The following is a 25,664-nucleotide window of genomic DNA, read 5'->3' on the forward strand; positions in this document are numbered from 1 at the left end:
GTCCAAAGGATTGTACCAACATTTTCAGCGTTGTCGGACTGGACATGAGGAATGACACGACAAAGATGTGGCTTTGGTTTACATTCGAAACAGCTATAATATCTCTTGGCTTATGGTCATCTGGACACAATTCCAGATTCCAGGGATATATACCCACTCCTAACCTTTCATCCCATTAAAGAAAAAAGATAACATGGTAAATGGCGGTTGGGTCTACAGTAACTTTATTGTAACAGAGAGACCAGGCTGCAATAAGTCTACATTTAGAGCAAATGGTGGTTATCCTTCCAAAGGGTGAAGCCTGAGCCCAGCTGGCAGCACACAAAAGTTGAAATCAAAGCCCAGAACATCCTCTTTCCCGATTCCACCCTGCATTGCCTGACTCATGATATGAAATGAGTGACTGCACAACCATACTGAACAAAGCTACGAGGTCCAACTGGGCAGAGGCAACATCCCTACAGGAGATGACAATCATTGAAGGGGATGCTGAAATAAAGTGCAGTTACCTACTCTCCGCTATTCTTTGCCAAGAAAAGCGAGGGTATGGGATGAGCAGTAAATAATGTTCTTCATTCTTCAAATAAGTAAATCCTATGGGATGGGACTGATGGTCAATCAAGGAGTAGAACAGGATGAAAATCTAGGCTAGTTACAGATCTTTGTGCCTAAGGAAAAGAACAGCAGTGAGTAAGAAGAGGAACATTAAAATGCCTGCAAGTACTAAAAAGGAGAGCCTTCTTTCTTTTTTTCTTAAATAAGATGGGAAATTGCATCTTTTCTTTGCTGCAGCGGTAGCAGACTCGCTGTAAAACATGATTTCTGTCATACGGTTTGTTGATAAGGTTGCTCAATCACGGGAGGACAAACATGAGGTTGACTGTTAATGTTAGAACTAGGTCTTTTCACAAAGCCTCTAATAGGTGCTATTTTCACGCTGGTTTTACAGAGGAACCCGCAACACCAAAAGGTGCTTCTGTTAAAGCTTCTGAAATATTGCAATGGTGTGATTGACAGGTATTTTTTGGGCTTATATCTTTCTTGTACATGTAAACTCTGTTGGAAAAACTGGAGATAAAATGATGAGTGAGAGTTTGGTTTACAGCCACAAAGTTCCCAACACCAGCCACAGGTGCCTCCGCCCTATTTCACTGCACATTCTTTTCTGAGAAACACATTCAATCGCTGAGTTTTAAAGTACTGTGGTTGAAAAAAATGATCTGCTCACCACCATCCACTCTCCCTCTTCCTCCATGTGAATCTCACAATAGCAGAGGCTGAAGACAGGAAGGTTGTCTCTGTTCCCTCTGACCAGGGGAATTACTTGGTGACCTGGTGAATGGCATGAGCAAGGTAGCCCACGTTGCCCGAGGTGACCCCTGCCACAGAGATACGGCCATCCTTTGTCATGTAGATGGAGAACTCCTTGGTCAGCCGCTCCACCTGCAGAGAGAAGAGTGTGTGGGCACTTCCTGGTCAGGGGGGTCTCCCCAGCCCTGGCATGGCACAATTAGCCAACAGTTAGGACAGGAAAATAACAGGTCTGTTTTCTCACTTAAACCCTATTCCCAGAATTTGGTATGCTAGCTTAGAATGAAAGAAGAATAAAAAGCTATTTTAAAGTGGGATGTTGAATTCTGAAGTGTGACCAGGTGAAAAAAATCTTATATATATATTCAGCCATTGTAGAAAAATTGATCCAGAATCCAGCTATGGAACAGCTACTCTTCCTATCAATATTCAGGCTCCTGCTTGTTCTGGAATCTTTCTGAGAAACAGCAGTGTTTATAAAAATGATCAAAACAAGCTCTGTTTTTCAGAAGTTTGCAACCTCATAGAGGATACAGACAGGTAAACGACCAACAAAGAATAAAACGAAATGAAAGCTTCATATTTCTTTTACCTGTGAATGAAGCTTCAAAATGACTGTTTCTAGAGTAATCCTAAATGGGTAGGTGACCTGAGGAATTTTGGTTTGCAAGGACTGACCAACTGGTCTGCTGCGGAGAAATCGGAGTCCACTCACCTGTTCAGGCTTTAGGCCTGTGAAACAAAACATGCCAATCTGGTCAACGATGTGCTGCCAGTTGTGGGAGGAGCCCTCCTTCTTGAGGTTGGAGACCAGCTGAGTCCGCATGCTAATGATGCGGTCGGCCATGCCCTTTACTTCTTGTAACCTGGAAAAAACCCCCAAGATGGAGCTCAATTCTGGCCAAGCACTAACAGATAAGCCAGTTCCCGGCATTTTTACCTCCCTTGCGTACTGCTCTAGCTTGCCTCAATTCTCCGTTTTTGACCGAGTCCTGTGCTGTCACTGGTCTCGGAAGAAAGCTATTTTACAGCATCCTGCTTTCTATCAGAACACCATTTTGATCAGGCAACTAAAATAGCTGACATAATTGAGTTATTAAGAAAAATGAATGCAGAGTGCCTTTCTATTTACTAGATGGATACTGCCCAATTCATGAATTATTTAATAAAGCCAATTAGATGTTCAATTTAAAAAAAAAGAAAAATGAATGACTAAATCACTCTAAAACATAGGAGGACTAAGGCTCTCCATCCCTTACTCAAGGGGCAAAAGCTGCAAATTAAACAGTAAAATATAACCATATTCTTTAACATGGATGGAAGAAACATTGCTGCCTTCACAATTAAAGACAGTGTGCTGTGAACCTACCATGTGCCCAGCCATGTGCTAGGTGCTGAGGAGAAAGGGAGGACTGAGACCCGGCCCCTCCCTTTAAAAGCTTACCATTGTGGCTGGGAGCAAACCTGCAAACAACTGACTATGGAACAAGGTGGGATAAGAATCGACAGAACTGTGCCGTGTTAAGAGAGGCCCTGAGAAGAGAGGGTGAATTCTATCTGGGGGAGCACAGAAGGCAGTCCTCTGACTGTGCATGCTCGCTGGATTCAGGACACAGTCTTCCCCTTCCTCAGAATCTACCCATTCATTCATTCTGTTCCTATGGAGCTATGGGAAATTCTTGTTGGCTCTCACTAACTAGATGACTGTAAATAATTTATCTCATTGTTCTTACGTGTTCACTTTTCAAACCATCTCTCCACCATGATGTCATGCATAGGTAGAACAGAGGTTACATACTGCCAATGAAAGGCCAAATAAGAGTCTTCATCATGTCTTATTTGACCCAGTTAAACATTCTTAGATTCGGTACATGCACATAAAGACGTGGATTTGTAGCCTCTCTTGAAAAACAAGAAGCTGGCAACACTGCACCAGCCTTGTGATTACCGGCTGGAGCCCCCAGCCCCACTAAGGATGGCATATGATTTTATATTTCCTGTAGTCCTATCCATCCAGCTTCATTCACTTTGAGGCCTGGGCCCTAAAGGCACTGAGTACATGACCATGGCTAGATCCAGGGCCCCCTTAGCAACCACTGCCCCCGCCCTGCCCCCTCCCGCCCCCATGCTCCTTGTTGTCCACAGAATGAAGTTCTAACTTCTCACAATATCAAGGTGCTACACGACCTGCTCCCACCTTCCCAGCTTTGCTGCCTTCTCCACCCTCCTTACACTCCGTGTTTCTGCTACAAAACCCACTTGGTTTGAAGCACACCCTGCACGATGCACATCACGTGCCTGTGCTGATCCTCACGCACATCTTTCCCCTTCCTTCCTTTCTTTTCCGTTCCTCTGCCTTCTTTCTTCAAGGCAGAGCTCAAATGCTGCTGTCTGCATCACTTCCTCCTGCATTCCCCACTAATCAATAGTTCTTCCTTTACTCAGCATTTATTCCATCTGTCTTGTAGCAATGCTATACGTGTATCTCTCTCACTAGATTATAAACTCCCCAAGGGAAGAGATATCTTAGTCACCTAGCACAGTATCTCTGTCATCTCTGTACACTACAGACTTCAAATAAGTATTGAAATGAACACATTAAAAAAATAAACATCTTGATAACCATTAAGGACCATGGAAATATTTTTAAAATCCACTTAAAAATATTAAGAGGGCTTCCCTGGTGGCGCAGTGGTTGAGAGTCCGCCTGCCGATGCAGGGGACACGGGTTCGTGCCCCGGTCTGGGAAGATCCCACATGCCGCGGAGCGGCTGGGCCCGTGAGCCATGGCTGCTGGGCCTGTGCGTCTGGAGCCTGTGCTCCGCAACGGGAGAGGCCACAACGGTGAGAGGCCCGCGTACCGCAAAAAAAAAAAAAAAAAAAAAAAAAAAAAAATATTAAGAAAAAAAGCTTAGAATAATTCTTAGTGACAAAAACAAAACCAACCCTACACACACATATATAACATATTTACACATACATATGATACATGGACATACTATTCATGTTACAACTATGAATAATAACAGGCAAAGAAAAAAAATCTGGCTTATAGTGACTTGCCCAAACTTTCTGAAATGTAATCACACATTAATTTTACAACAGATCTAATTTAACAATTAGTTGATTTTTTGGTAAGCCTTGCATAGATCTGTTGTACTGAAAAGAAATATCCTGAACCAGACTCTATTTACTTCAATGTTCAGAGGATTAATCTAAGGTAGAAAAAACAGTTGTTCCATGATGACCAGGTGAGCTGTGGAAGAAGTTTCTCACAGACTTAGCTTTTCTATCCAATGAGCTGCTTAGGGATCTACACCCTCGGTTAATCAGCTACACAGGATAAACTCTTATGTAACAAATCACACCTTCCATGACTCCGAATTATATATAGCAGGGGTTGGCAAGCTTTCTCTAAAGGGCTAAATCGTACATATGTTAGGTTTTGTGAGCTGCAGACTCTGTCACAACTGCTGAACTCTACTGTTGTGACATGAGAGCATCCCTACACAATTCATCAAGAAATGGGGGCAGCCTAGATTTGACCTGCAGAACATAGTGTGCCAACCCCTAATCTAGACCAATGTTTTCTCTTACAGGGAACAACCAACTTATTTGTTCGAAAGTGCTGACAAAATGTACACTCCTCTCTCCTTCCTCCCCTTCCACATATGGAAGCTGAGTGACACTGCATGTCCCTATAAGCCAAGTATAAAGGAGCTCTGAAGGATCAGTGGTGGGAAGGGCTGACGGCTGGGGAATGGCAAAGCGCCTTTACCATTGTTTCCGCAAATCCGGGCTGGTCAGAATGGTGGAGGCAATCCGGGCACCATTGAGAGGAGGGTTGGAATACATGGGACGGATCAGGATCTTCAACTGTGATTCTACCCTCTTGGCTTCATCAGCATCTTTGCAGACCACAGTGAAGGCTCCAACACGCTCACCTGAAAAGAAAAAATGGATCTTGTCTTCTGGTTCTCCTATCTAAAATACTAAAGACAGTCGTGATTCCATTCGCTATGTGTTATCTGTTTCCATGAGAAGCACAAAATAACGCTTTGTTATAAACAAGAAGTTTTCAACAACCAGCATGGTGAATCTACAACAGAAAGTTGGAGTACTACAGAGTGGTCACAGGTCTCTCTTCATTGTATCTCTCTTCCTGGCTCACAGAGCAGTCGCTTTTTGTTTAGAGAAGCCGTGATAGGTTTCTTTGCTGGAGGAATTCAGGGACACTGAATAAGATATGGCTTAGAGCAGTAAAATCCACTTTCCCTGTCTTTCCTCTCTGGGTAAGAGGGACACGGACAACACACGCACACGCACAACCCACCCCTTCCAAGACTCTACACCTTTGTGGCACCCTCTCCCACCACTTCTTCAGTCTCAACAGAACACATATCACCCTAGGTCCTTTAGCTTACCGTATAAGCCCATGTTCTTGGCATAGGACTGGCAGAGACAGACATTAATGCCCTGTTCGATGAAATAGCGCACAGCCCAAGCATCCTTGTTACCATCGCCACTGGCAAACCCTTGGTAGGCCATGTCAAAGAATGCAAAAAGATTGTTTTTCTGGAAAGGAAAGAAAAGATGACCAAAGCTTTAGGCAGTTCTTCTCAAGATGCCCCAGATGGTTACCTGTGCTTATTGGGACCATGCCTGCTTCACTCAGACAAAGTCAACAGTTTTCTCCCCAGGTGGCAGTTTGGAGATGTTTAATTTTCCTAGAGTTAATATATCAACATATATAGTTTTTTGTTCAATACTTTGGTGGATATGGGCCCTCAAGAAGACATTAAGAAAAGATAATCTTAATCCAACCTGGACAGAATGCTGTCTGGTCAGACAGGAAGCATGGCATGTGTGATCTTAGTTCCCTGACCAGGGATCGAACCCACACCCCCTGTATTGGAAGCATGGAGTCTTAACCAGTGGACCACCAGGGAAGTCCAAACAGGAAGCTCTTCTAAGGCCCACAGTGGTCTGGGTAGTTATTTTGGTCCAGCCAACACAGGACGAGCCTCAGCCTTTCCTGGGGCTAATGAGACTCTGGCAGGCCATCTTATTCCCAGGGTTCAGTGGACAGCCTCACTATAACCATCTCATTTTGAAAGTGCTCTCTGAATGCTGTTTCTCTGTCCCACTCTGTTCGCAGCTTAGGTTTGACAGAACGTAAAGAAAGGGAAACCGAAAGGAATGAGAATGGGGACACGAGCCAACAGGAATATCTTCCTCCTTGGGAATTTTGACTAGTGCCTTCTCTCACAGAAGAATAAGAATCACTGTGAATAATTAACGGCAATGCCAAGGAGAGTGGAAAAGACAGGAGGGGATGTGAAAAAGAGGATAAAAGGATGAACAAGTGTAGGCAAGTGTAGGCACCAACAGCAGATATGCTGGGGCCAGGGGATACCGATTGTGCAGACTAGCCAGCGACAAGTTTTATCAGAATTCTATACATCTTAGCTGAGGAGCAAAAATTATTTTCAAACTGCTCATGTATCATCAATTACAGAACTGCTAATTATGCAAACAAGGAGTTCTTTCTTGGCAACTACACAATGCGTGGAAATTTCATGCAGTCTCGAGGTTAATTCTCACTGTTAAGACTTCGCCAAGTGAAGCATCCAAGGCTAGTTACTAAACACAGAACGGTCACCGGTCAGTTCACCTGCCTCACCTTCACCACTGCAGCCATCTCCTTCCACTGTTCAGGACGAGGGTCCACTCCCGTGGGGTTGTGGGCACAGGCGTGCAGGAGAATAACACTCTCTGCTGGTATTTTCTGAAGAGAACAACAACCAAGAGATTACTTTGCAGCTTTAAAGGAGATCATTTACCTGAAATGCCATAGGGTCACCATTATTTGATAAGTAACGAAAATAACATGAGGTCTGGGAATTAGCTCATCCTGGTATTTTTGGTTGTTTTTTTTGGCCGCTCTGTGCGGCATGCAGGATCATAGTTCCCCGACTAGGGATTGAACCCGTGTCCCCTGCAGTGGAAGCAGGGAGTCTTAACCACTGGACCACCACCAGGGAAGTCCCTCATCCCAGTGTTTTAAGTTGGATATTGAGACCTAAGTGGGAGACATCAAATCTCCACAGGGAGGTTTATTCCTTGTTCCTTCCCTGTCCTGCCCTGAAAGCCACACTTACTGAAATGTCCTCAATAGCGCCTGTGAAGTCAAAGCCACACGTCTTGGGGTCGTAGTATCGATAACTATGTAGTTGCATGCCAGCGTCCCTGAAGATGGGCGTATGATTTCCCCAGGTTGGTTTGGGCAGAAAGACATCTCGGCTGAACTTAAAAAATCTTTGCTAAAAGATGGAATGAAAGGGAATGGAAAAATGAAGAAAGGAGAGGCAAAGTCAACAACAAAAACGTTGATATATTTAACTGAGAAGACATTTTTCTCTACTGAAAGTTGGCTTCTCTCTAAGATTGAGAGACAGTGATGACTCAGCAGCGAGACTGCCTGGGTTGGAATCAGGCTGCAACAATTACACTGGCTATGTAGCCAAGGACCTGTCTTTCTTCCTCTGTAAAATGGCATTAACTAAATCTCCCTCAGAAAGATTAAACAAGTTAAGATATAAAAGCTCCTAGTTACAGTAGGTGCTCAATAAATTGTACTTATTATTATAATTATCTCTTCCTTATAATTTCTTCTAAGTACTTCCAGTCCCCCCTCTCCTCCCAACTCCATTTATTAAAGAACCGGAAATCTTCCAGCTTTGTGGAAAGAGGAAATCTACTTCTGGGTCAGAAGTCAAACACATATGCAAGAGGGAACCCCATCATCCCCAGCTTACAGACCGTCTTACAGAAGGAGTTTCCAGACTCACCAGAAAATTGGCTCCAATCCTTAAGGCCCCGGTTCCAGAAATGGTCTGCACGGTGATATACTGAAGGAGAGACACCCCTGGTCAGTGAGGTGCAGCACTCTCTCTACAGGCCCACGACTTAACAAACCTGAGCTCAAGGCCACAGGGAGGCACCGTATGGTCAATACCCTTCTTTCTTCAGAAGATGAAGACACCCTTCCAAATGAATATTTAGAAACAAGAGAACAGTACTACTGTTTCATTCCATTTTCTAAGAGAGAACAACTCTCCTTACAGGTTCTCAAAAGAGTTGGCTCTTCAGTTTCTAATACCTGTGCTGATGTGGAAGCTAATTCCTTATGGCCTGCCCTGAAAGTTGTTAGTATCATACTGTGTTATATGAGAAACTTTCAGGACACAGCCCCCCACGAGATATGAAAAAGGAGTGATTTATACAGAGAAAAAAAGACACGATGAACAGTCACTACATTAAAATATTATTCTAGACTTATATGAAATTGAATGACTCTGAACATCAAAAAGCAAGTCATCTTAAAAAGTCAACAAGTGGGCTTCCCTGGTGGCACAGTGGTTGGGAGTCTGCCTGCCGATGCAGGGGACATGGGTTCGTGCCCCAGTCTGGGAAGATCCCACATGCCGCGGAGCGGCTTGGCCCGTGAGCCATGGCCGCTGAGCCTGCACGTCTGGAGCCTGTGCTCCGCAACAGAGAGAGGCCACAACAGTGAGAGGCCCACGTACCACAAAAAAAAAAAAAAGTCAACAAGTATATTAGAACAACATTATTACATGAATAATATTCTATGAGTTTTCATAATCTGAAAATACTTTTTGGGTAACAGGGAGATGGCATGAGGTAAATCTTCAAATTGGTCAACTTTAGGGGATGAGTAAGAAGCTACAGTAGGGATTTTTTGTTTTTGTTTTTGTTTTTAGGCACCATAGAAGTACAAGGCTCTACAAAACATAAATCTCCTTTCTGGACTGGGAGGCAATGGATTAAATGGCGGGAGGGGGAACTCTACTAACAAACTCTTTAGTAAACAAAGTTTGCCTGTGCAAACTTTGGCATGTTAGAAATAAAAACCTAACTGTAAATCTGATAATAAGAATCAGAAAGGCATAGCAATTTATAAAAGAGAAGCTGATGTGATTTTAAGATAGGCCAGTCTTACACTTAGGTTACAATTCGCTAGATGATACACAGACTAAGCAAAAATTACAGAAAAATACAGACGTTTTAATGAGAGGTTAACAGGTGGTTGATTATATGGATAGCAATCAAACCATATTTTGTCCATGACTTAGGATCATTACTACATTACCCTGGGGTCGAGGTTTACCCAGAAAAATAAATATTTAAACACACAAATATATTAAAAAACCACATTTGTTTCAAAAGCAAGGAAACTATAATGCACATGAGACCACATGTCAGGCTGGCTGGCTGCATCCCACCTGCATGATGTGAGTCTTCTACTACAAGTGCTGGGCCTGTGTTTACTCTGTGGGTGCATACAAGAATCTGTTTGTAAAAAGCTTATGTTCAGTGACCTTTAGGGACCTCTTTCTTCCACAGTAAGAGGGCCCCCAGGGAGCTGGAGGGAGGAGACACCTGGGAACCACTTGTGCTTCACCTCTTGGCTGCAGTGATGCTCTCTGCCCTCTGAGGAGGGAGACAGCATGGAGGGAGCATGGTCTGCTCTTTCAACATCCAAGCTGGCTGTGAAGGGGTGGCAGAGGAGTGCCAGGCTTGTCCTGGCCCTGACAGTCACCCCGTGGCTTGTTTTCTGCCTGTTTCCTCTACCTAAGCTGGCAGCTTGGGACATGAGGGTGGGACCTAATTATAGGCCTTAAAACTTGACATAGTTTGGCATTCCTCAAAGCCATTCAGTGTAAAATGAACATAAGCACACACAGAGACTAACAGCAAAAACTGTCAAATCTTAAGTCAAATCACTACATTTTTAGGATTACTACTACATTTTTGGAATTGGTATTATATGAAATCTTTTATTGAATTAGTGGCAATTTACTACCTAAAGAAGAGATATTAGTCCTCGTGCGGCTACCTCAAAACAATCATCACACACAAAGTGGTGTATCTTTTCTTATTTAAATTATTTCATATTTGTTTAAACTGCTAGATTTAAAGAGACCCGTATGGTGCCAGAGTCTGTTCTCCTTACCCGGCCACTTTTCAACACTTCGTTGCTCTCACCCAGGGCTAGTTCTGCAGATGCCTTACAAAATTCAGCCAGTCCCCCAATGGGCAGGTATTCTTTGTCCAAATTTCTTGCAGCAATCTGGGCCTCTGCCTAGACAAGAGAAAATGCATCCATTTAGTTTCTTCTCCTTACCTGGAATTACCATGAATAATATCTAATGTTTTATAAGTTAAATTTTGGAAGTAAAGCCTTTTAAAAAAATTTGGAGATATTGTTCAAGAAGAAGGGTAAGTAGAATATATCTTATATTACAGAACAGGAATATTAAATTTTTATCATATTTTACTTTATTTTTAGAAGTTAGACTTTAAAAAAAATTTTATTTATTTATTTTTGGCTGCATTGGGTCTTCATTGCTGTGCATGGGCTTCCTCTAGTTGCAGAGAGCAGGGAGTGCAGGCTCAGTAGTTGTGGTGCACGGGCTTAGTCGCTCTGTGGCATGTGGGATCTTCCCGGACCAGGGCTTGAACCTGTGTCCCCTATACTGGCAGGCAGATTCTCAACCACTGCGCCACCAGGGAAGCCCATTAAGTTAGGTTTTATGTGAATGGGTAGGTATATGGTGTCTCTTGTTTTAAAAAAAATGGCATTCTTGGGATGCACAAGAACAAGGTTTAAGAGCAACACTTAAAATAGATATAAGATGATAAAACCAAAACAAATACATAAAGAAGTATTTCAAGGTATATAACAGTCTAAGAACTTCAAAAGGTTAATAGTAATAGTCACATATCTTCATGCTTTGGAGTCACAGGCCTGGCTGTCCCTTACTAGCTGTGTGACACTGGGTGATTTATTAACCTCCCTGAACCTCAGTTTGCTCACCTGTTGAATGGGGGAACAGCTGTTTCTACACCTCATATGACTGAGGTGAAGAGTTAAGAGGTAATGTACAAAAGTGTGTGGTGGTGTTTCAGCTTCTATCAATAGCTAACACCTGCTGAATACTTTAAACTGATTTACTGAGAACAAAAGCAATCCCTGCATGACCTGAGACCCAGTAGCCAGCAGTTTTTTGTGAGTCTTCTCATCACAACCATTTCTTGAGTCCTTTTTTCTACTCAGAGAATTAGAGAGAGGACACCTAATCCACACTCCCATACACTCAGAAATTTCTTCTTTCAGTGGTTCATTCAGCCCATGCTCTGTTACTACAGTGGCTCAAGAGGGCCTGAGCCAGCCTACTGCAGCTCAGATGATCAGAGGGTTCTTTATTCCCACCCCAAAGTATGCTTCTGTAACTTTCACTCAGGATGCCTAGTTCTGCTATATGTAGGAACAACACGTCACTACCCCATGTTTGGAAGTAACAAAGCAGCACATATTTCGTCAGAGGAGGTGCAGATGGAAAGGAAACACATACTTTCTTTTAAAAAATTGTTCTGGGACTTCCCTGGTGGCGCAGTGGTTAAGAATACGCCTGCCAGTGCAGGAGACATGGATTCGAGCCCTGGTCCTGGAAGATTCCACATGCTGCAGGATGTGCAACTAAGCCCGTGCACCACAACTACTGAGCCTGTGCTCTAGAGCCCACAAGCCACAGCTGCTGAGCCCATGCACCCTAGAGCCTGAGCTCCGCAACAAGAGAAGCCACTGCAATGAGAAGCTCATGCACCGCAACAAAGAGTAGCCCCCGCTTGCTGCAACTAAAGAAAAGCCCACGCGCAAAGAAATTAAGACCCAACGCAGCCAAAACAAAACAAAACACTGTTCTAAGGAAATTAGTTACATTATTTAAGTTGTGATAACCAATAGAAAGACTACTAATAAAAATACGACAAAATAAAGAAAATTATTCTATAGTTCAATAGGAAGAAAGAACGGAACACGCCTGGGTAGGAGGGTTTTATTAAGGCAATCAAAATGAGAGAAATGGAAAATAACAATGGTAACCCTCATCCACAAAGGGCTATTCCTATCACCAAGAGACAATGTTTAAATGCTTGGTCCTTTTGTGCATCCTCAGGATAAAACATGACACTGACACTCTGCCTGTTTTACAGATAATCATAGAAGTTCAATCTTGGAAAAGACCATATAGTTCCAACCTCTCACTTTTATAGCCAAGGAGACTACAGCCCAGACAACCTACGTGATTCAAGCAGTATCAGAACTAGAACCCAAGTCTCCTGACTCTCAGTCCAGGAGTCTTTCTGTCTCTCTTCAGGAGTGCCCTTCAGTTATTCATCCCCATCAAACAGACGTCTGGCAAGCTTACCTTCCGGACACTGGGGAGCACGTAAGGCTTTCCGTTATCATCCCGGTAGGCACCAACTCCCAGATTCATCTTTTTGCTGTTGGTGTCTCTCTTAAAGGCTTCTGTGACTCCCAGGATGGGATCTGGGGGCCCCATCTCCACATGAGCCCACCAGGAGCTGAAATGGGAAATATAAGACATCAGTCACAGCAACTAGATTTCCATGGCCAAAGACATCTTGGATCTGCCAAAAATCCATTTCAACAACTGTTTTCCTGTCTACCATGCACATGATATAGCAATAGACACCAATAATCCAACAATGCATGACTTCAAAGCACCTTGCAGAAGAGGGGAGGCCAATAATATTAATACAAATGCTGTGAAAAGCAAAAGGTAGGGGCACCTGAATCATCCTGGGGAGGACAGGGTGCATGTGTACACTTTCAAAGCAGTCCAAACCTGACCTGGATTCCCAGGCAAAGGATATTTCAAGTAATTTGGCAGTGAGAAGCTGTGAGTGGTAAAAGATGAGACTAGAGAAGTAAGCAAGGACCAATGTAAGGGTGTTCTGTGACATCCAACCAAAGGGATTGCGTTTTATCCTGTTCCCAAACTTGTTAAGGGCATCATTTGGAAAGCTTATTAAAATACAGGTTCCTGGGCTCTACTTTGGATGTAGTGAAAATATACAGAATCATTTAAGGTTTTTTTTGGAGGGGGGATGGTGATCAGGTAAGAACAGTGACACGAGGAGACTTGCATTTTTAGAGCTCATCTGGTCACAAGGTGGGGTACTGAATGCAGAGAAGGAGGGGAAACGCAGAAGGATCACTGAAAAATCTGGTTCAGCACCCAGCGAGAGAGAGAAAGATGAGGGCTTGAACCAGGATGGGGGGAGTAGAGGTGGAGAGGATGACAGAGAATTGCCAGGTATTTAGAACTGGTTGTAACATCTTACTGATTTCCTCATTACTTATTGAGTTAAAATGCTTAACAATATTCGTTATTTTATATTTGTATGAGTCATGATTTTACATTAAAAAAAAATCCTTTAAACGAAATCTTGCCATTTGCAGCAATATGGATAGACTTGGAGGGTATTATGCTAAGTGAAATTAAGTCAGAGAGAAAGACAAATATTGTATAATATTACTTATATGTGGAATCTAAAATATACAACAAGCTAATGAATAAAGAAGCAGACCCACAGATACGGGGAACAAACCAGTGGTTACCAGTGGGGATGGGGGAGGGGTGATATAGGGGTGGGGAGTGGCAGGTACAAACTACTGGGTGTGAGATAGGCTCAAGCATGTATCGCACAACACAGGGAATATAGCCAATATTTTGTAATAACTGTAAATGGAAAGTAACCTTTAAAAAATGTACAAAAAATAGGGACTTCCCTGGTGGTCCAGTGGCTACGACTCCACACCCGCAACGCAGGGGGCCCGGGTCTGATCCCTGGTCAGGGAACTAGATCCCACATACTGCAACTAAGAGTTCGCATGCCACAGCTAAAGATCCCGCGTGCAGCAATGAGCACGCAGCAACAAAGATCCCGTGTGCCGCAACTAAGACCCGGCATAGACAAATTAAATAAATAAATAAATATTTTAAAAATGTATAAAAAATGAGAATTAAAAAATAACTTTAAGCTCTCCTGACAAGCTGAAAATTGTCTCAGTCTCAGTAGCTGTAATTGGTATGTACAGCTAATTCTCTCTTAACAAAGGGTGGATTATTCCATTTTCAGATGTCCCAGGCTTTTACTTCTTTTAATAGCTTGCCCTGTGCAATGTCAGTAGGGCAAACTGCATGGATTCAAATGCTCAGCCACCTACCAGCTGTGTGAGCACAGGCGAATCAATTAACTTCTCTTAAGTCTCAATTTTTCTTACCTGTAAAATCGGGGCACAACAGTACCTATCTCTCAGGGCTGTTACAAGGATGAAAGGAGCTATTAAATATAAAACAGTCAAAAACAGAGCCTGATACACAGTGCTTGATGTTAGCTGGTATCACTGTTACTAAATTATTACTAGTACACCTTTATTTATAACCACCTTGCCCCTAGTATGAAGACTGGTGAGGCCAAGTATGTAAAAAATTCAAGGAGCATAAGTCATAACTTTATGACCAAATGCAGGTCTTTCCTGCTTTTCAATTATTACTATTTAGTTTTCTCTGGAGTCTCTGAGATGTTATCATTCTTCCTCTTCACTAGCACTACTGCCAGGACTCAAAATCCTTCTCATTCTTTTTTCAGTGTTCTAGGCTGCTTGGTTGTCCCAGTATCTAAGCAATAGTAAGAAACAGATACTACCTCGAAGCAACTTCTGAACTGGGCCTGACAAAAGCTTTCATTGTGTCCTACCCATGATTCAGACCCTGAAAACATGTAGCCACCTGCCCACCTATATCACTGTCATTAACTGATGAGTGCAAGGAACACCTTGAATGCCCAATGACATACAGAGAACTTTTAATAAACAATTTTCAATTTTAAAAATATGGTTGTTTCCAGGGCCTTCCATCAACAATGACAGAGCCACTGCTCCTAAACCACAAGGAGAAGGCACCATTCTTATTAAAGGGTGTGAAAAGCACTTATTTGTCAAGTTCTTTAAAAAGTTTATCTAGTAGAGAAATTCTCTCAGAAATCATAGCCTTAAGTCTTCTAGCAGAGAACTGATTGAGAGTGGTATCTTTTAAGAAGGATTCTAAAAAAATTTCAAAACATTAAATCTGAAACAATCTAAATAAAGGAGCAGGAATACTTAATTTGATTAGTCAGTCCTATATCAGTAATGATGTTTCAGTCCTCTATGCCCTTTATTATTCCATTCCTTCTAAGGATAAAGATCACGCCCACATTGTAAGAACTCTAATGATTTTAAGTGACAGTACTAGAGGAAACCAAGAGTGTTCCAGGGACAAAACTGATACTGATAACTTGCGGCCTACAAAGCATTCCTATCTATGTACTTTGGACAAAAGTGCAAAGCTTCAGCCATTGAGCAATATTGACCAGCCAGCCAAAAGATGTTAGGTACAAAGTATTCAGATAAGCATTTCCAACTCAAATACCTTGCAATTTTTCTGGGAGTCTACCTAGTGCTTTATAGTTTTTAGAATGTTTTCCCTCACATTCTTATTTTAAAATAAGAAGAGAAGTTAATTAACTTGCTCATGATCATAGAGCTAAAAAATGGCAAAGACAATACTACAATTACGATCTTCTTACTGGTTATTGTACCACTACTGAGCACTGCCTTTCTCAAGGGTCTCATGATACTCCTTCAGTTATTTAACTACAAATTAAATAATGAGAATTAAATAATTAAGAATAGGTATTTATAATAAAAATACATTAGCATATTTTCCTTTCTTCACTGACCTGTGACTATGTCTGATTTCATGTTACTATGCTTTTACAGCACAGGTCAGGAAGAAAAGGTTAAAGGTTAGTTCCTTCTGTATAAAAAATGCAGCTATAGGAACACTTGAACTTAGAGAGTTCCATTTAAATGACCCAAGTATGAAAATTAAGTATGTCATAGGATAAATCCTCAGTCCTTCAGAATACCAACTGCCAAGGTTTCATTGTATTAGATGAGCTGTTTTTTAAAAAAAAATAAATAAAAAAAAAACTTCAATTAGTTGTTTGAATGTTTTCCAATTTTACCATTTGGCTTTAGGTAAAGATCATATCCACCGTGGCAGGAGTGGAGATTCTTAACTTCCTTGTTGTCTGAACAGTTAACAATCATAGTTAGATATGGCATCTGGTTCTATCACTGAATCATGCATCATTGTTAAACCTGAACAGCACCTCCTCAACTGCAGGGGCTCAAATATTTTAAGACTTTTTTGGTACACATTTTGAACCACTCTGGTTCCCCTATGTTTAGACTTTGAACTAAGGTACAATGCTAAAATGTCATATGTTTCCATTGCATTAATTTAAAAATCAAGGTTTAAAATTAAAATACTCAATTTGTTCTACGTCCTGAAATACTATATTATAACAGTGAACAAAATAGATACAGTCTCTGCTCTCATGGAATTCACATTCTAATGTGGAAAAGACACAAAAGAAAAACAAGTTAGGCTGTCAAAGTGAGAGACTAAAAGGTAACACCCATAGGGATTTCACCAAGCACTTTGTAAGCAGAGCTGTAGGCCACTCAACCAAATCCATAAAATAAGAGATTATTTTAAGATTACTATTTAAGATTTTAAGATTACTACAATGGTGAAACAGACTTTCACTTGCCCATAATTTTAGGCACTATTTTCTGTTCTCCAAATCTGCTGCATAAATGACAACCCCTCCCTAATTCTAGTCCAGGTAGGCTGCCTTAAGAGCACACCTTGGGGCTTCCCTGGTGGCGCAGTGGTTGAGAGTCCGCCTGCCGATGCAGGGGACACGGGTTCGTGCCCCGGTCCGGGAGGATCCCACATGCCGCGGAACGGCTGGGCCCGTGAGCCACGGCCGCTGAGCCTGCGCGTCCGGAGCCTGTGCTCCACAACGGGAGAGGCCACAACAGTGAGGGGCCCGTGTAAGGCAAAAAAACAAAAAAAAAACAAAAAAAAAAACAAAAAACAAGGCCACACCTTGACAGCGGGCCAAGAAGGAACCAAATTAGGTAAAGAAGAAAGTGTGAAAGCCTGGGCAAAACTGTACTGCCAGGAGTGTGGGGCTTTGGTAAGGACAAACTGTTCTGCCGCCTTAAAGACACCGTGCATACATTCAAACGAAAGGCCAAGGCAGGTATGAGGTGTCAAGGCTTTGCTCTTTGGAGTTAAGGTCTGATTGGGGTGGTTTGGAGACTCGGTTCCTGATTAGGTAGTCATTAAGGGCACTCTCCCAAATCGGCTTCTTGTGTGAATTATATAGCCTGGCTTGGCTCTCTCCACTAGGAAGGGATTACTAACTCGTTTAATGCTCTGTAACCTTTTCTCTGCAACACATCACACAGTTTGAAATTACATATTTGGAAATTTTTCAGCGACACCGGTCCCTCCGTCAGGCTTGTTCACCGCTGCATCTAGCACGAGCATCTGGTCCAGTGCCTGGCTGCGATTAGGAAATACTAAACGAAGAGCAGAGCAAGAGGGAGGGGAAGAAAGGCAACTTCCCTACAGCCAGACCTCCTAAGGGATAAAACGGGGAAAAAAAAGTCACTACACCCCGACTCTTAACATCCAAGGGTCAAAGGGCCAGGGGGAGGGGATCACCGGTGACTCAGGAGGCGACACAGGCGGGAGAATGCCGCGCGCCAAGGTCACAGGATGCGGGGAGGAACGCCAAGCCCGAAAGCCAGGGCCCTGAAAACCTTCCTCCCTTGAGCTTTCTTCCCCCGGCACACAAACGGGAGCCAGCCGCCGCCTCTGCAGCCCTGCCACGGCCCAGGGAGACCCCAACAGGAGAGCCCCGCCACCCCCCCAGAGCAGCGGGTCAAGGGCTCACGCCCCCCATCCCCCATCCCCGCCCGGCGCCGCAGCCAACTAGCGCGAGGTATTCCCGGCGCCGCAGCCAATCCGCGCGAGGCCGGCTCGGCGCCACAGCCCGGGGGCTCTCTCCTTGCCCCCACCCGCACTGCGCCGAATCTGCGTGTCGTGACCTCTCCACCTTGAATGGGAGTCCGGGTGCCGTAGAGGGCCACACTTCCTAAGCCAGGGGAACGCGTTGGCAGGCTCTCCGACAGTCCTAGGGGCATGGGAGGGGTGGGAGGTAGGACCTGAAGGGTCATTGTGAGGCGCGGACGCTCAATCCTCAGCCCCCTGTGAAGCCGAGGGAGTAGCAGAGAAAGTTGGTGTGTGAGGGTGCACGCGTGTGCTTTGAAGGCGGGTTAGATGTTCTGAGGTGTCGGCAGTTCGCAGGCCCGTCGCCCTGGCTCCTTTTCCCCCCGCTTACCTGGCTCTGGCAGAAGCCGCGGCAGCGACGCCTGGGTGGAAGGCGGCGGCGATTCCGGACAGGACGCGGCCGGAGTGCAGCAGGGCCATGGTGGGCGGCGACAGGGCAGTGGGTAGCTGGAGGACGGAGCGGAGATGCCAGCGGGCACGGACACGGAGGCGCAGGGTCCTGCTGAAGGTAAGGACAGCGACTTCCCCGGGCGAGGCTAGAGCGGCCTCCCGCCAGGCCCCGAGCCGCGTCACAGCGCACTCTGGCGGCCGGAGCGGAGCGGCTTGGCTTCCGTGAGGCCTTGGGTCCCGCTGCAGGGGTGTCTGCACCGCCGGCGCCACGTGGTCCCGGAAAACAGTGACAACACAGTTTATTGCCGTTCACAGCGCTCGACACGCTTCCTTCATTTAATGACGACGGACCTGACCGAAGAGGTAGCTGTTACTACTGACATGAATGAGCTCAGTTTATAGGTATCAACACGTATAGACCTCAAAAACGTAAAAAAGCAAGTCGCAGAACTATAGGTATAATATGGCGCCGTTTAGATAAAATTTTAAAATACACAAAAGCATACGATACTTTCATTCACAAATGTATGTAAAAGTTTGAAAGAATACACCAAGGAGACTTCAGTTCAGGATCAGGAGGGCACAAGAGGATATTTGCTCTTATGGAGGGAGTAAGACAACTTCGTCATATTTGCTTCATAAAAAATTACAGATAATATTAACGATTATCACCATTCTGGGTGTGGGTCTCTGTCACATATACATTTAACTTTCTCATTAGAAAGCTAATTTGAGTCGCTGGTATGAAAGGTGGATTGGAAAGGACACTCCTAAGAGGTAGGGAGACAAGGTCAAAAGAAGGCTGACACAATAATCCAGGCAAGAAATTCTTGGTTGTCTGAATTCAGGTAGAAGTAGCAATGATGGAGAAAAGGTTACAGATCTGGGACATATCATGGAGTAAGAATCAAAAGTGTTTGGTGATTAAATGCAGGGAGAAGTAGAAAAGGAATCTGAAATAATTCCCAGTGTATCAGTTAAAATTGGGGTTGTCTGCAGATAACAGAGACCCAAAATAATCGGCTTAATCAAGATAAAATGTATTTCTCTAGCATAAAAATATGGAGATGGGTAGTCAAGGGCTAGCGTGGCATTTCTGCCCCACAAAGTCCATTTCCTGGTCACCCTCTGTTAGACCCAGAGGAAGTGTTTCTGGGATGAGCTCAGAAAAGTCAGCCCCCAGGGCTCCAGGTAGATCCAGATGTTCATTGGATTCTCCTGGGTGAAAGGGGGCAGGAATGTCTAATAGTGAGGAGGTCCTGAGTCACAGAGAAGTCCGTTCTTCACCGTCCTCAACCCTCATCATCGTTTGTATTATTATTTTTAAAATTACTCTTACCACAGCTGGGAATTCTGCTGGAGTCATGAAAGCTGACTGGTCACCAGGGATCAATAAAGACAAAACTTCACTGGCAAATCAGTAACCCCTCTCAACCCAAAGGCCCACACCCTCCATCCCAATCCTGGTGAAGTAGTGTATCATAGAACTCTAGAAACAGAAAGGGCTTTCCGAGCTTATTCAGGACGGTGCTTCTCACACTGTAATGTGCATTGGAACCACCCAGGGGTCTTGTGAAAATGCAGATTATGATTCAACAGGTCTTGAGTTGGGCTTACGATTCTGCTTTTCTAATAAGTTCCCAGATGAGGCCAGTGCTGCTGACCAGTGGACCACACTGGAGCAGCGTAGATCTAAACCATGCCTTGCAGCCCTTTATAGATGTCACAGGAAGCCTGTGTCCCAAACTCCAGACTTCCCACTATATATATGGAGAATCTGAGGCCAAAGGAGGGAAGTATTCCCTAAGGTCACATAGCCAACTATGGTTTGAGACTAGGAACAAAAGCACAGATTGAGGCTAGATTCCTTTTGCCAATTTCAGTACCAAATGCAGATAGCTAGGAGGATTCCCTGATCTATTCCCAGCCTGGAGTCAGCTCTTTGGTGGCCTGTCCAGGAATCATCTTGGGGCTTTTGCCCAGGCCCAGGCTGTGGATTTGGTGCTGCAGGTCAACCTCAGGCAGCAGGTAGAAAAGATGTAGTCTCTTCCAGGCCAGGGGACTGAAGACCCTTAAGGAAAGAGAGCTCAGCACAGACTCATACTTTTTTGGGGAGCACTCTGGCCATCACCACCTGGGGGAATGACTGAAGCAGGACTGGATAGAGGGAGGAGCTGTGTTGCAGCAAGAACAAAGGCTCTGACGCTATAACGGCCCTGAAGAGTGGTCCTGAACCAGGGCGAGGGGGCCTGGCTTTTGTACCTGTGCATTGACTTTCTGTCCTGCTGCGTGACCTTGCCTGGCAAGTGAATGGGTTCAGTGGAAAGAGGGCAGGGGATCTAAGTAGCAGCCCCCAGCAGCTACTATGTAGATATTTATATAAATTATATAAGGAGAGAGTACTTATGAGGGGCCCGCGTGTACATGGTGTGTGTGTGTGTGTGTGTGTGTGTGCGCGCACATGTGTGTATGAGTAGCTGTATGCCTATCTTTGGAGTCTATGGAGAATGTTCATGTGCACTTGGGGTGACTGTTTGAATGTGACCTTGTCGTGTCTTGCATTTGTGTGCATATGTGGAAGTCAGTGAGTGGGGTGTGACTCTGTGCAAGTGTCTAGGTGTGCCCTGTTTGCATGCATCCTGAAGAGGACAGAAGAGGCCACCTGAGCCCAGGGTAGGGGATGCTGGGCTGCCTTAGTGGCCTTGGGTGGGGAGGGGATGGTGCTGGCTGAGGGCCACCTCATCTGAAGAAGCAGCCCTTTCTTTGGACTGACTGGGGCCTTTTATATCCCCTCAACCCTAGTCCTCCATGCCCAGCCTGCCCTCGGGAAATGCACAGCCTTGGAAAAAGAGCTTGGGGGAGGCCCGAGTGCAGGCACTCCTGCTAGCAGGAGACGGGGTGTGTGGGGGGGTAGTTTCTGGTGTCTCTGCCCCTCCTCATGGTCAGAGGGCATCTTCAGAGCCGCCACAGAATGTACTGGTCTTTGGCTGGTGGACCCTCTGGAAACCTCTCCCACTGGCTCACAGAATGTCTCCAAACACTTATCTTGTGTGTAAAATTACTCTGGAAAAGCCACCCACCTCCACCTGATAACTGAGGATTTTAATAAATGATTTTTTAAAATCCTTTGTTAATGTTGTCCATCTGTGGCTCCCCGTGTGCACCCCCTGGGTGTGTCTTGATTCCCCTGTGTTCCCTGTGGTGTGCTTCACATTCAGATGCCTCACCTGAAGGACGCTAATTCCCCTGTCAGCTGGGATCATGACTAGCTCTGGGTTCTGGACCAGCCCTGGGCTTATGCTGGCCACTTGCAGGGAGGATGTGCGGCGGACATGGCAGCGCGCGGCCTGTGTATGCCATTTTGTGCGGGAACTGTGAGGTGGGTATAAGGAAGTACGTGCCCATAGTGTGGAGGTTCTAGGAGCCCAGAGTGGAGAGGGGTTGCTTCTGGCTGGGGAACCAGGAGACGTGACAAGGAGGAGGTGACACGTGAGTGGATCTTGAAGGAAGAGGAGGTGTTTCAACATCACTGTCGTCTGTACTTCATGGCTCGGTGTCTGGGAGGCCAGGGCTGGGCCCAGTTGTCTCCCTCATTCACATATGTGTGAGCTCAGGCCCCAGCCAGTAAGGTGAATTACCCAGGGCCACACAGAGCACCTTTGATAGGGTCTAGCCTTTCAGATAGTTGGCCCGTTGTTTTTTCTAATCAGTTCTGTCCCTCTGGCTGCCTATGCTGGATCCACCCTGCCCTGCCCATGGCGGTGAAGACCAGGATTCAGAGCGAGCCAGGGCTGAGATGTGAAGGCCTGAACTTATTCCACCCACAGATCCCAAATATGCCCTCCCATCATGACCTGACATGCTCAGCGTTGAGTCATGTCTGACTTGCCTACCCATTTCCAGAAATCCAAGAGTCATCCTTGATCCAGCTCTCCATCACCTCCCACATTCCCCAGTTGACCTCGAGAATATGTCTGGAATACTACTACTACTACTACTACTACTACTACTAAACATTTATTCCCTCATTTATTCCTCACAATGGTGCCAAGAAGTTGGTGCCCAAAGTCTATAGCCAGGGAGAGGCTGAGCTGGGATTCAGGCCCAGCTCTCGTTACCACAGGAAGTAGAAGCCACCTGCCTCTCATCCACGTGGTCACATCATCACAGTCCTCTCTTGGGTCACACCAGAAACCCCTCCTCTCATTGGACTGTTGGACTCTGTCTTGCCCCTCAAGAAATTCCCCATACAGCAGCTAGCAGGATCCTTCTAAAACATATCACCACCCTAGGAGGACATTGCAAAAAAGGGCAATTATAAAAGAATATGCAGCATCTGCCATAAGACTGTGAGCATCTTGAAGGGCAGAACTGTGAATTGGGGTTCTCTACGTATAAATGTAAATGCAGATGCCACTGCCAGAGGAGTGCAAAACAGAGACACCCAACCTGGGATGTCAAGAAAAACCGCCTGGGTTTTCCAAAGAAGATATGCAGATGGCCAATAGGCACATGAGAAAATACTCAACATCACTAATCATTAGATAAATGCAAACCAAAACCACAGTGAGGTATCATCTCATACCTGTCAGAATGGCTATCATCAAAAAGTCTACAAATAACAAATGGAGAGGATGTGGAGAAAAGGGAGCCCTAGTGCACTGTTGGTAGGATTGTAAATTGGTGCAGCCATTATGGAAAACAGTATGGAGGTTCCTTAAAAAACTAAAAATAGAACTACCATATGATCCAGCAATTCCACTGCTGGAATTGAAAGAAAACGAAGAAACGAAAACAAATGTGAAAAGTTGCATGCACCTCAGTGTTCATAGAAACATTATTTACAATAGCCAAAATATGGAAGCAACCTAAGCGTCCATCAAGTGATGAATGGATAAACAAGATGCAGTATTTATATACTAGAATATTATTCAGCCATAAAAAGAATGAAATTCTGCCATTTGCAACAATGTTGATGGACCTAGGGGGTATTAAGGTTAGTGAAATAAGTCAGAATGACAAATACTCTATGTTATCACTTACATGTGGAATCTAAGAAAATAAAACAAATGAATGTATATAACAAAACAGAAACAGACTCACAGATATAGAGAACAAACTAATGGTTACAAGTGGGAAGAGTGAAGGGAGAGGGGAAAGATAGCAGTGGGGATTAAGAAGTATAAACTATTATGTATAAAATAAATAAGCAATAAGGATATGTTGTACAGCACAGGGAAATATATCCATTGTTTTGTAATTTAAATGGAGTATAAAAATATTGTATCACAGTGTTGTACACCTGAATCTAATATTAATATTGTAAATCAACTATACTTAAATTTAAAAAATGTATGTAAAAAAAACACCTGGAGGAGGAAACACTTGACTTGATCCTAGAAGAATGAGTACAAGTTTATTAAGCAAAAAAGGAAGGATGTTACCAGGATGAAAGAGCAGCACTTGTCAAGACCGGAAGACATCAGAGAACGAGGTGCAGATAGTCAGACATAGTCAAGGTGGTCTCAGATATTACAGCACAAATTGGGGAGGGGCAAGAGATGTCCCACCAGCAGCCTGATGTTTTCATGGCAGGGTTATCAGACCTTTTGTACAGAATAAGAAAGTATCTGAGACCCATAGAGTCACATGCCTGGCTCAAGGTCACAGATTGGTAAAGTCAGAGCCAACGAAGTCTTCAGTGTTCCTCTTCCTGCAACCGTGTGGTTCTGACCAGGTGAGGAGATTCAGACAAGCCCCAGACCTCACTCAGCTGACGACAGGAAGGGCAGGGAGAGGGGTGCAGTCAGCCACCTCAAAGCCAAGGCTAGCAGCTGCACTGGGGAGATGTTCCCTGTGCTCAATAGTTAACAGGATTTGAGCTTCTGCTAAGCACAGTTTGGAAAAATAGAAGACAGTGTGTGCATTCACAGCACTTAGTTCTCCCAGCTAAGTTATGCTTGAATCATGACAGACAGACAGACAGACAGACAGACACACACACACACACACACACACACACACACACACAGAACAAACTTTAACTTCACACTTGAAGCTGTTCTCCTGCCTTAATCTAAGCTATTGTGTCTGGCTCCACTTCCAGGCCCAGGTATAGCTCTCATAGATTTTGTGGGTTGAAGTAAACCCCTTAGCATAACTTAAATGAGGGTTCTTGTTGATTTTTTAATTATTAAAAAAGAAAGAAAATATGAGGATCGCAATAGTCCAAGCCACTGATTCAGTGGACACAGATTGTCCCCAAAGCTGGAGAGAGCATGTCCCAAAGAGTGAGGGTAACCTCAGTGTGGGCACTGACCATGAGGGGTGTGGTGTCGCCTCCTTGAAAAGACCCAGATGGGCTTGAGATGTTCCCATCTCCAGCTATTGCTTGTTGGAGGGTAGAGAGGTTGCTGCTACACACTCCATTGCACCAGATGGACACTACCGAAGGCTATACGGCCAAACCATGGAGTTGCTGGATCAAAACTGCCTTCAGATGCCATTTACTCAGAATGAAACAACATTCTCAAACTGGGTGAGAACACAGGGACCACCTCACTTAACTCCCTCACTTCCAGATGGAAGATGCAGGATTCGATATGGAAGATGACTTGCTTCAAATCAAAAGTGAGTTCATGGGTTGGCAGAATTAGAATCCAAATCTTCCAGGTTCTAGACCATTACTCTTATTGGGTTTAGCTGTTTAGAAGGCAGAAAAAAAAAAAAAGCCTTCTGGTTCCAAGCTTTTCTTTCCATCTGATTATTAAAGAAAAGGCTTCCTGGGAACAGTGGAAAACAAGGTGTTGGTGGCAATAAGTATGTTGGGAAGCTCGTTTACAAACTTCCAATATCATTGTTTTTGTGCACTTGCTGATGGGTGTATATTTTACTGGTGTGGCTCTGTGTAAACACCTGTCAGTTGCTTATGCCCTGTGACTTAGAAGTGACAGATGTCAACAAGAAGACCATCTCCACTCACACCTGAGTCTGAAATTACAGAAAGAAACATTAGATGTAGGTAATGATGGCAGAGAGACAGAAGATTGTTAACATTGGAGAAACTTAGATCACCTGGTTCAGTATTTCCTACGA

The 25,664-nt window shown here is 44.3% G+C and overlaps 1 protein-coding gene across 1 annotated transcript; it reads right to left on the minus strand.

Annotated features, from left to right (window-relative positions):
* Positions 1-207: 207 nt before the first annotated feature.
* Positions 208-18,720, minus strand: GOT2 (glutamic-oxaloacetic transaminase 2). The gene is made up of 10 exons (XM_067719428.1): positions 18,511-18,720; positions 12,606-12,762; positions 10,349-10,477; positions 8,163-8,222; positions 7,473-7,634; positions 6,995-7,099; positions 5,736-5,886; positions 5,090-5,255; positions 2,027-2,177; positions 208-1,443 (listed from the first exon to the last, which is right to left on the minus strand). The coding sequence occupies exons 1-10, from the start codon at positions 18,597-18,599 to the stop codon at positions 1,321-1,323; spliced, it is 1,293 nt and encodes a 430-aa protein (XP_067575529.1). The 5' UTR covers positions 18,600-18,720; the 3' UTR covers positions 208-1,320.
* Between the last annotated feature and the right edge of the window lie 6,944 nt (positions 18,721-25,664).

Source organism: Pseudorca crassidens, chromosome 20, assembly GCF_039906515.1.
Source record: "Pseudorca crassidens isolate mPseCra1 chromosome 20, mPseCra1.hap1, whole genome shotgun sequence".
Lineage (NCBI taxonomy): Eukaryota > Metazoa > Chordata > Mammalia > Artiodactyla > Delphinidae > Pseudorca > Pseudorca crassidens.